The 12,237-nt window shown below is 37.1% G+C and overlaps 1 protein-coding gene across 4 annotated transcripts in view; it reads left to right on the top strand.

The window, feature by feature from the left end:
• Window positions 1-11,622, top strand: part of gabra1 (gamma-aminobutyric acid type A receptor subunit alpha1) — a 37,417-nt gene extending 25,795 nt beyond the window's left edge. For all 4 annotated transcript variants that reach the window (XM_006784990.3, XM_006784987.3, XM_006784989.3 and 1 more), the window contains exons 9-10: window positions 6,737-6,939; window positions 7,588-11,622. In XM_006784990.3, coding sequence (XP_006785053.1) covers window positions 6,737-6,939; window positions 7,588-7,908 — 524 coding nt within the window. In that variant the 3' untranslated portion in view covers window positions 7,909-11,622. The remainder of the gene's footprint in view (window positions 1-6,736; window positions 6,940-7,587) is intronic.
• Window positions 11,623-12,237: the final 615 nt, after the last annotated feature.

The following is a 12,237-nucleotide window of genomic DNA, read 5'->3' as shown; positions in this document are numbered from 1 at the left end:
GTTAATTTATTTTGCCGACAGCAATTTCTATTAGGCTGATTACTCTAATAAGCCCTAAATCAATTTTCTGTTATTTTTCTACTCTGTGTTTAACCAAGTTAACATTTTTGGCTCGCATTTCCCAAAGAAATAAAAATATACTTTTGAAGTTAGTAACCATTAACCTCTATACATGTGTTAATATTTAAAAAATAAGACAGAAAACCTTGTTAGAAGATTTGTATTATATAGAAAAAAAGCTTGTGCTTGTTCACACTGAGTTAAATTGAGTGGAAGAAACTCTCAAGAACTGAGTTACACCACTATTAATCCAGTTAGAACTTTCCAGATCAGTGACTTTGTTCATTAACAGCCTTCAAAGCCTCAAGTCTATTAGTTACAACATGTCAAAGAGAGTCATTTAAAACTAGCTCTGGAGACATGTTCTAATGAATCAAAATGCTAGGGCTCTAAATGATTTCAAGTTGGCCTGTTGCTTAACAGGCACAAAGGGAAATTGTTCTTACTAGAGTTTAAGAAACACACCTTGTCAGCCATGTTAATCAAGTCCCTGACATGCACACACCGACAACCCCCCCCCCCCCCCCCCAAAAAAAAAAACCCCCACACAAATGCACACACACACACACCTTTAGACTTGTGTGCAGTTGATTAAAAGCAGTGATACACCTGCAATTATTTTATGCAGTAATTTGTGTGCAATCAAACAGAACATCACTTAATGTTCAAATCAATGGAATATTTCATGTTTTAAAAGCAAAATGTTTTTATTTTCCTTTCTCCTCTTTTCTCTTGTGGTAATAAGACATTGGAGGAGTTAGAAGACTTGTTTCCATGACAACGGTGCTTACCAAACATAGTATATATGATACCAGCATCAGGGTGCTTTTGTGAAGGCTTGTGTAATACCCAGTGGTGCTGTCTTCATCCTCCCCCACAAAATTAACTGATTTACAGGCAAACAACGTATCTGACAAATTGACACTACTTTGTTGTCACCCATTTCTTCCACCTACCAATCTCTTCCCAAATATATATATATATATATATATATATATATATATATATATATATATATATATATATATATATATATATATATATTCATTTATTTTTTATTTTTGCTGCTGTATTCAGTATGTTTCTAAATAAATAATTCTTCATATGCAGGATGTAGTTTGTGAACTGTTGAAAAGTCGGAATATTTTAACTTAAATATGATCTAAAACATTGTACCACACAGGTCCTTAAAGTACATTAAAAAAATCAATTGAACAAATTAGACAAGAATATTCCACACTGGGCCAGATTTTCTAACAATTTTCACCTCCTTCTGGTTGGGGAGGAGAGTATTTGAATGAATCACATGATTAACCAAAGCTTGCAATATGCAGTTTACCGCACTATATCGAAAAATAGAATGTCTTGTTTTGCAACAGACATAGTCATGATAGTTGCCTCTGGAAGTGCTCATATATTTCAAATGAGAGGGGGGTAGAGGTTGTCAGAACGAGTTTGTTATTGGCGCGGGTGGATGGCTCAAAGCTGTGCACGTGGTGCTAAAGCTTTGGCTCTGTAGCTCTTCACTGAGTCCTCAAACCCCAAATCTTTACAGTCTAGCCCTACAAATTTGTCTTCCTCAGTAATATCTTGTATATTTTCATGAGAAAGAGAAGAACTTAACTGGACTGGAGGAAAATCTCAGTACAGCACACATACAAGGATTTGTCTTCATTTCCAGGTAGCCAAGTTACTTTTTATAGTATGATTGTTTTAGGCAGTAAATGGGCAGTCGGGAATGGGTAGTAAATAATGTTTGTCATTATAACGTCATTGTAACACAACACAATAATTAAATAACACAATATAATAGTATTAATGTAATAATAATGTAATAATAACCCTCCTCTGGATAGGTTCTGTGCGTAACCTTAATTGAACGCTTTATCCAAAGAATACCTGTCTCAGTCTACATGCCTTCACATAGTTCCCTTCTGACAGAAGAAGAGTAACCCTTTAAATCATATAAAGCCTCCTTCGGCTACAGTACATCTCATTGTTCTGGATTGTCTCGCTATTGACCAAGAGAAACACTTGCATGAAAACCTGTGCTTACACAGTATTATTTTGGTTAGTTGGTTAGCTAATTTGCATTGTTTTTGATAGGATGAAATCATTTGGCTGTCGTAGTTTATGAATTAGTGTATATTAATCAGATTGCTCGAAGAGCTTTCCGCTCCCATTGGTAACTGTGGCAGCTAATTTGTCACACTTAGTAAATTTGGCCTTTGTTCTTTAGTTAGTTAAGAAAAATGATCCAATATTTTATATCTATGAAAAGGAAAAAAAATCTAGGATTAATTGTATAATTGAAGGGGAAATTAGATACAGGTGCTTTCCATTAATGGTTGTGAGTGTGTACCTTGTTTGTTTTTGTTTTTATCAGGAACTACCAAAGTCTGCTTCTCAGAACACATTTGAGGAAGTAAATCACTCCATTAACAAATTAGATTTTTGAGGAAAAGGTTGTTCTTGCTCATCAGACTGGAAAGGGGTATTAAACCATGTTAGAGGGTTTGGAATGCTAGATGAGTCAGACTGTGTATAAATCGAGGACATTTAAGAGCATTGTTTTCTATCTCAGGAAAGGTCAACTAACAAAGTTTCCTACAAAAGCAAAGTGGACAAAAGTTTGGGACGGCACAAAGGAACCCAGGGTAGCTTCTAAGCAACTAAAGGTTTCTTTCACAGTGACTAATGTTTATCACCCCACCATCAAAAGAGCACAATGACAAAGCCACAGTCCTCCAAAAATGAAAAGTGCTGCCCATGTGCAGTTTCCTAAAGAAAGTAAAACCGATTGATGAGACCAAAATAAAACTTGCTGGTTTAAATGAAAAGGGTTTTGTTTAGCCACAAAGATTTATCACCATTCATGGACTAAAGCATGTTGAATTTTACCAGCGAATTCTAAAATAAAATAGACCTCATCTGCAAAAAGCATTAACAGAGAGAAACAAGACAACAGTCCTCAGCACACATGTTGTTCTAAAGTAAAGACAATCCCCTTTGAGCAAGCACTTGTTGACAGGAGGAAGGATGAACTCCTTTCTAACATAAAGAAACCTCTAGCAGAACGAAGCTCGGGGAGGGGCAGCCATCTGCTGCGACCAGTTGGAGGGTAAAGGCAAAGTGAAAAGAAAAAACGAGAACATAGAGAGACAAGGACAAAACACAAACTATGGGAGAGTGAAGGCAAACGTTAATGTAATGCAGTTGTGGCGCACATGGTGAGTGAGGTCAGTGGAGAAGAAATTCTGAGCAGCCAGAGCCAATGGAAAATTTGGTGTCTTTATAGCACTATTTGCCGTGTATTCCCTTAACCATAATTCAGCACCACTGCATAGCCTGCTTAGCATCTGGTACAGTGCAGAACATGGTCATGCATAGATTCCTAAATATCTGCATTAATACTCTTAACAAGGCATAAAATGTGCTTTTCTAGCCCTCGTTTTCATTGCATGTATCTAACTGTAGCAGCATTTAGTCTTCATGTAGCCACTCTTCATCTGTGAGCATCACTTGTGTGGGTGGCCGTGTTTTATCCTTATACCAAACAGGAATTGAATATAGCCGCTTTCATCTGAAGCTGTCATTTGTTTTTGTTTTTGTTTGTTTTTGTTTGTTTGTTTGTTCAGCTTGTGCTTATGCCAAGTGCAATTATGCCATCCACGAGAAGCAGTACATTTCAACAATAAATGACTTAACAATAAATAACTTTGACCTACTTAGTTGTTATTCCCCTTAGAGACATAATAAGCACAAAAAAATGTATGACCATGCACGTTGTGTTCCTAGTATGCAGATGCAGCAAACCCATTTAAGGTGCATTGTTTGCTCATGGCTGAGGACCAGTCGTTTATTTGGCTATGAGTAATGATAACGTAATAATCATTCTTTATGGTCCATGTCACAGCACCCAGTCAGCAATGGTAAAGGCTTGTGAAAAGAGAGTGGGAGGATGAGGAGTCTGTGAATCATCACTTAACACTTCACCACGAATGAGGAGGAAGCAAAAAAAAAAAGAATTCAGAATTATAAAGGGAAACCGTAACTTTTAATCTCAGTACAGCTGCTTTTGCTTCTCAGAGATGGTGGACACATGAGTAAGAGCAGTGTGCAGTATATAATTGGATTACGGTAAATGGTAGTTTTAGTCAGCTTTTTAAGCTTGTTTTAGAAAGATGTTTAACTCAGTATTAATCATTTGAAACTAGTTGGACATCTTTTTTTAGGTTAGCTGATTGAGATTGTTTTTGTTTTAATATAGATTCTCTATTTGCACACAGTATGTGACTGTGATATAATGTGAAGTGTAGTAGTGTTTTATTTTTTGTGTATTTCTAATTTAAAGGAAAACATCAAAAACAGCAATGACAGCCGTGATGTTAAATGGCAGCTAGTCTTTACTCTTTAACCGATTTGTAAAAGATCTTGTTGAGGAGTGTGTGTGTCTGTTCCTGTCTGCATTCTACTATACTTGTGAGAACCAGCAGTCACTTGTGAGGACATACTCACCAGTCCTCACAAGTTTGATGGCCTTTTTGAGGCTCAAAATGTGGTTTTAGTGTCAGGGTTACGATTAGGTTATGGTTAGGTCTAGGGTAAGGGTTAGGGTTAGGCATTCATTTTTAATGGTTATGGTTAGGGTATGGGGCTAGGGCAGGGGTCAGCAACCTTTAACACCCAAAGAGCCATTTGGACTCGGTTTCCACGCAAAAGAAAACACTGGGAGCCGCAAATACTTTTTGACATCTAAAATGAAGATAACACTGTATATATTGTTTTTTACTTTTATGCTCTGTGTGAACTACTAAGGTGTGTTGCTTATGAAATCCATGAAGTGCTACAGAGAAAATGACATTATATTTATGTAATTAACACATTTGAACTATGCAAATATAACAAAAGGAAAGACACCAACATGAACTAAAATGATCCATGTAGCAAACAAAAACTGTTGTGAGCCGCCACCCTTATATCGCCTTTGGATTTTGGAGCCTTAGCCTGGCTTTTAAAAAAATAATTGGAAAAAAGCACTATGCTGCTAAAAATAGAAAAATAGATATTTGCAAAATTCTGCCTAAATATGTATTTTACCTGGTTAATGTGTGTGGCGGGGCGTGATCTGCTGCGCCGCTGCAGGGGAGGCGGACGCACCTGAGCGGCACCCGCAATCACGCCTCAACGTCTGTGTGTTGTTGTGTTGGTATGTGTCGGGCTGTAAGCTGAAAAGCTACAGCCAGCTGTATGCGTACAGCAACTGTTTGTGAAAAGCGTGTTAATTCAAACATCGTCGGGTCTGCCGTGATATGTTTACAATGGGACTTCTGCTCCTGAACCTATGCGCACAGCGTCTGCAAATCGGGGCTGTACAAAGTCACTTTCATTTTTATGCAGGACTGTAAGCTGTCATCTGTGAGGCGTGAGCGGTGTTTGTTTTTAACATAGTTCACGGTTGAGAATAGCTGCTGACATAATGTGGATCCCAAGATCCATAATTGGCCTACCTGGGGTTGAAAGTCTCGATAAATGCACGGCGTTTCGGCGGGTACACCGGCTTCTGCGAGTGTGACGCTTATTTTGAGCGATGAAAAAATAATAGAATATAATTTTATTTTTATATTTCAATATCACAATAATCTTCCAATTTAGAACTACTAGTTAAAAAAAGAACTAACATAAATAAAATACACTTCAGCTAAATACTTTCCCCAAACCACGCGGAGCCGCACTATAAGGACTAAAGAGCCGCATGCGGCTCCGGAGCCCCAGGTTGCCAACCCCTGGGCTAGGGAAACCATCATGTCAATGAAGGTCTTCTCTAAGATAGCTGAACGGGCTTGTGTGTGTGTGTGTGTGTGTGTGTGTGTGTGTGTGTGTGTGAGATAAAAAGTGCTAAAACTGCACAGAATAAAATGCTTTATGAAACTGTGTGAATGGGTAAACATGGTTGTACTGTAGAAACACATTAAGTGCTTAATATGATTGGAAAACGTTATATAGATGCCTGTCTACTCTATATTGATGAAAACTGTTTGCATGACTGATATTGCTGATAATTACTTATCCCTGTATGGCATAACAATTTACAGAAAGTTGACTTTCTTAAGCTTACAAAGGATTAGTATATGCACATATATTTACATAAAGATCTCTCTGTATTGGAGAGGGTCTTCTTTCACACTCCAGCTGTTTATTGCATGATATTCCAGACCAAATTGGTGGATTATTTGCTGCTTGGGTTAATGTTATTTAGTTTGTTAACATCTGCAGTAACTGCTTGTGTGATATGCCCTCACTGCTTGAAATGCTGTGCTCCAGTTCCTCTTCTTCTCCATCTATTCTCTTCGCAGCTTTCATTTGTTCGGGGTGTAGACTAGCCTTTTAGACTTTTTAGTGTGGGGCATTTTAAATTAACACATGTATTTAAGCAGCTTTAAAAGCTATTGTAGCAGCTTGAATCATGTTCATGTTACTTCTGCTACTTTTTATTATAATTAAAATGTTTATTTTTTCTTATTTGAATAAAGTTATAACATCAAAATGCTTCGTGAACAAAGCGTCTCATTATACAATGTTGATAAAATGTGCACGCTTTTTGTTTTCATCTATTTATGATAATGATCAACAACATGAGATTTGATGTCTATGTTCTCTGTGTGTCTGTCTGCAGGAGTGACAACTGTCCTGACCATGACCACACTGAGTATCAGTGCCAGGAACTCTCTCCCGAAAGTGGCCTATGCCACAGCTATGGATTGGTTCATTGCTGTCTGCTATGCCTTTGTCTTCTCAGCCCTCATTGAGTTTGCAACAGTCAACTACTTCACCAAGAGGGGTTACGCTTGGGATGGAAAAAGTGTGGTGCCAGAGAAGGTAATTGACACCTTTTTAAAAATGGTCTTACTTATTTAAAGTGTGCTTTTATTATAATAAAAACATTTTTTAAAGCATTACCACTGGTATCAGTACATAGGAAAACCTTACCATGTTACCGTCCTCTAATGTTTTTTAAAAACCCAAACAAACAAAATATGAACATTAAAATGTTTAGTTTTTTTTTTTTTTTCACCAGCACATCACTTAACTGCTGATGGAACTGCATCAAGCAGGGAACATTTAATTATTGTCAGCGGCTCATCTAATAGAAAATCCAATTTGAGTAACATGACATGAACATTAATAGTTTAGTGTTCAGCTTGTGCTTTTCTGCTCTACTTGTCTCTGTGCTGCAGTTAGCAACAACATACTCTGCAGTCTCTGGGTATTTTTAAAAAGGCCCAATGCTGATTATAAAGATGTTATATTTCTGACATTAAAGCTTTCATTTGGATATATGCCAATGAGAGCAATTAATATTTCCCAATTAAGTACCTATTTAAACCCAGTTTGATTCACCAGGGTTTTGCATGCAACAGTGAATAGTGGCAGTTTGGGAAAGGATACAATAGCAGTGTGCGCAGTATTGCATCTCACAAAAAATGAACTCTTTATCCTTTTGCCTTTCTCCGACAAACAAATCAGCAAAAGAAAAAGAAGGAATCTCTCCTTAAGAAGAACAACACTACGGCCTACCCAGCTGCCACTGCTACAGCCTTCGCCCCCAATATTGCCAGGGACCCTGGATTGGCTACTATCGCTAAAAGCGCCCCACCACCCCCAACTGAGCCTAAGGAGGAGCCAAAGCCCAAGCCTCCAGAGGCCAAGAAGACCTTTAACAGTGTGAGCAAGATAGACAGGATTGCCAGAATAGCCTTCCCTCTGCTCTTTGGAACCTTTAACTTGGTCTACTGGGCGACCTACTTGAATAAGAAGCCCAAATTGCAGGGGGCCAATCCACACTAATCAAGTTTTTCATTCCTTTTAAACTATACCTGTAATTATTTCATTTTCTTATTCCTATAAACAGTGTTTATTTTCAGACAACATGGTGTCCATGCTGGTTTCCAATTCCCAGTTGTTGCATTGCTTCTATGTTGAACAAAATTTTGAAGATTTTGAAAAAACAAAATATAGGAAAAAAAAAAAAACGAAAACAATACAAACTTTTGAAAGAGTGTTGTTCAGGTCTGGGATGATGCTACTAGGAAAATGCTACTTTAAATATATAGCCAAGAGAATGCTATTCTACAACTGCACATAGCCCAAACTTGTTGAGAGGCATGTTTTTGTTGATTTATTTGTTACCTTTTATTTGATTCTACTTCATTTAAACATGGAATCACAGATACAGTGGGCATTTGTGTATATGCATGGACAGGACATCTTATAATTTGTATTTATTTATTCAAAATACAACTCATCATTGACTGTTGGCTTGGTTTATTTGACATCAGCAGCAAAATGCTACAGTCAGTCTCTTTCCAAATATCTTCCATTGTTTGTAGATGTTTTATGAGCCTAATTATACCATTCTCCATAATATGTTAGGATTTCTGCAATAGCAATAAAACATGTCTCAGTGGACACACCATTTATTTAGAGATCAAAAGATACAAAGATTCAATCATGGTTGTGATCAACATTGAAAAAAAATATAGTAAGTTATTTTCACAGCATTGTAAATATCAGGTGTTACAGATGTCAGTATTATGTTTAGGCTTTGCAAAGTGTAACTAAAGGGTAATTGTACACATGGAGAGAAAAAACCTTTTTGGATTAATTTGTTTTTGTTTCCTCTTTATGATACTTTCTACAAAAAAAGAGTATATACTGGTCTAATTCATGCTTAAGTGACTGTTTTTCACCAAGTTAATGTTCCATTCAAAGCTGCTTTTACATTGGATTAAAATATTAAACTGTGTGCTTGTGTACACATTGACGGCAACAACATCAACAACAAAATCAGTGGTAAACTGACATTGGCTAGTTACGAATAAGAATGTAAAAAAAAAAAAATATCACAAATCATGGAGTGCATTAGATTTAGAAATAAAACACTCATTACCTATGTAATTTTGTTTTTGTTTTTTGGAGCTTTTGACTACTTATGGTGGGGCCTCCTTTGTCAGAAACACCATTGGTAGGAAAGTTCTGTTAGCATCAATTGAAAAAAAAAGGGGCAGGGGCACATTGAGAGGGAGAAGTGCCTTTTCCATTTTCAGAGTTGAAGCTGTGAAGGCTGTTACTTTGGCGATTGACGGCACATCTGTATTTTCCATCCCACTGTGTCCCCTGACCATTTTTCCCATATTCAACCCCATCGCCATTCAGTTAAATATTGAGACATAACACTCAGAAAGTACCAGCTACACTGCCTTCAGTATCACATGCCCGTTAGGACTCATTTGTTGCTGCTTGTTGGTGTGCAACAGCGAGAGACAGGGACAGAGACAGAAAGGGACAAAAGCGAAAGGAGACATTTAGGTGAAGTGGCATTGTAAGCTTACTTTAGCCAGCGCTGTGTTTCACACAGAGGAATTGTCTTGTAGTTCTACGATAGTGACAAAGATGAATCTATTTTTGTAGCATGATGTCAATCCCTCTTCCGAGAAAAACCAACAGAAATTAACGCCAGTGTGAAAAGAATGCTTTTGTTTTTGTATTGAAAATTGCTTGCTACCTTCATTTCTTTAAAAACACACACACTCTTTAGGGAAATGCTCCTTCTCTGACGTGGCATGTTAAGGTTTCTGAACAGTCCAATTTAAATTATGTTAATGTAGCAATATTAATTAGCAAGGGCTTTTCTTAGGACCTGAACCTGACACTCAGTCTGGAGTTGATATCCATTGTAGCTTTACACTGACCCCTCTCTACTTGTAGTTTCATCTGTATGCTGTACTTGGAAATTTATTCTATTTAGATTTTGTTAAAGAAAACCGGCATCGCATTGTGTGTCCATGCTGGGTTCTAAAGCCTTTGGCTCGCACTCAAACTGTGTTTGATGAAGAATCAAGAGTGCTGGTGCATTGCGTCATATTACTGATTCAATGTCTTTTGCTGAATATATTTTACAGGGCACTAAACAGGCCAAAGGGCAAATTAGAAATGTGCAGAATTCTCTGTGTGCTTGTGCACTAAGGTGAAAAGATCATGCCACTACCAGAGGGAATCAAAAAGAGATTGGTTGCTGTTGCTATTGTTATTATTTGCATTATCATCATAACCAATATGGAATCTATCCCCTTATAGCAGACATCTTTACAAGCATATGCAAGCAGTCTACTGTTCACAGCCACTTAACCTACAAGCAGAGGATCATGGAACTGCAAAGTTCAGGGTGAAGAGTTGTATAAAGATATTTGAATTCTAAACTATTGTATGTATGTTTAATATCATAAAGAAAATCTATATATATATATACATATGTAAAATACTTAATGCATATAGTATTTGATTCTATCAATGAAGATATTAGCTAAGATGATGATGAATATTGTTTGTATTATCAACCTATTGTTATGCATTTTGCACATTTAGAACAATAACATTACATTTATGTAGTCAGCTTCGTGCTATGCAAGGACAGCTTTCAACCACATCACTGACCTTCTTTCCCTGACCATTGTGCTTCAGATTTACAAGCTATTACTGCAAAAAAAAAGGAAAAAAGCTTAGCTTTTATATCAGCTGTGCACCCATTAGCATTTTTTCTTCTTTTTTTTTCTCCAACCATGGCTATACAGGGTGACATCAAAGAAAACAGTGGATTATCTCTTTTGTTTGCGCTTTGGATTTGTCAGTGGTTGAAGGGAAAATGGCTTTCATTGTTGATTGCACTTTTTCTCCAGAGACATGCAATAAAGTGATTGAACTGGAAAACCAGGAGCAAAACCGTAACCTTGTTAATAACATTTCTGTTAAGTTCTTGAGCTTATTTGTCATTCTAAAAATGGAGGCGGGTGAAAATGTTACTTTACTAAATAGATCATTTTGTTTATCTTTTGCTTTCCAAAGCTCAGTGATATTACAGGAAGCAACAGTGAGTTTTGTTTCAAGTTTGTAAAGCCCCGAGTTCTACTCCAAGCAGAATAAAACAAAGGATCATTTCCAAATCTTTTTGAACGTGGTCTGTCTAGGTAATGCTCCAGAGAGAATGTGATATATGAGGCACAGTGCAATCATGAGCTTCCAACCTTTACCCTTACACTCATAGGCAGAGCATACATGTAAATATCACATCGGTAGGCACATCAGTCATTGATTTCATTGTTCGATGCAGTTCTCAGCAGCACTTGCTGTTCAACATTGAGTCTTTGGTTATTCCTAGATACCTACTGGAGTTTTTCTTGTATTTTTATCAAACAAAATATGTTCTGATTTTCACTGAAATGTAAAAAAAAAATAATTTTCTAAAGCACAAAAGTTGACTAGGGTAGGAGAGATAAGAATGACACTGTATACATATGGACATCAAAGAACAAACACAAAACACACACAAGCTCACAAACCTACATACAGTTCATGCTGGCAGTTCAATGATACTGACAAAAGGTTTTGGTGGATGTAGATGAACTGGTGAATCTTCTGTAAATGTTTTGTTTCTTTTGGTTATGATATGGCCCTGTAAAATCTGATTCTCTGCATTAGTCTTTAAATAAAAAGAAAACAAACTAATGTCACGGCTATACTTCTGTCTCTGTGCTATGTGCTACCTGACCAAGGCTATGATAGATTTTGAAAGTTAGACCTTGTTTTTGAGTGTTTAATTAATCATAAGAAACATTCTCCTGATCATAATTAATAAGATATAGAAATAAATAGACTGTTTATGATAACTGGCATCTGGTATCGGGCATGTGAAGAAATCTGAATGATTCAATTTTTGAGCTAAATGGCATTCAGATGATACCTGTGGGAAAGAAGGGTTACGTTAGCTTTATGTGGACAAGGAGGCAGAGGGATCGAAGGTGGGACCTCACCTAAAGGGATTGGTGCACAGGTGATTTTTGTTTATGTTGGCAGTTTACTGTTTGGACTTCATCTGGATTTCCAAGATCCAAAGAAGACTTGCTCTTAGATGACTAAATGCGGCAGGATATCACAAGCTATGAAGATTTGTTCCAACCATATAAAGTGAGTGTAACTCTCCCACGGGCAGAAGAACTCATAACACACCTCATTTATTCAATTAGTTGCACCACAGACAGGATCGGTCAGGAGACCTCGGACAGCTGAGCTGTTACGCACAGAGTCACGGTTTTCAGCTTAAATCATTTGTTACGCAGCAGC

The sequence above is a fragment of the Neolamprologus brichardi genome, chromosome 10 (genome assembly GCF_056152115.1).
Source record: "Neolamprologus brichardi isolate AB-2024 chromosome 10, ASM5615211v1, whole genome shotgun sequence".
Taxonomy (NCBI): Eukaryota; Metazoa; Chordata; class Actinopteri; order Cichliformes; family Cichlidae; genus Neolamprologus; species Neolamprologus brichardi.
This window is presented reverse-complemented; position numbering and strand designations above follow the sequence as displayed.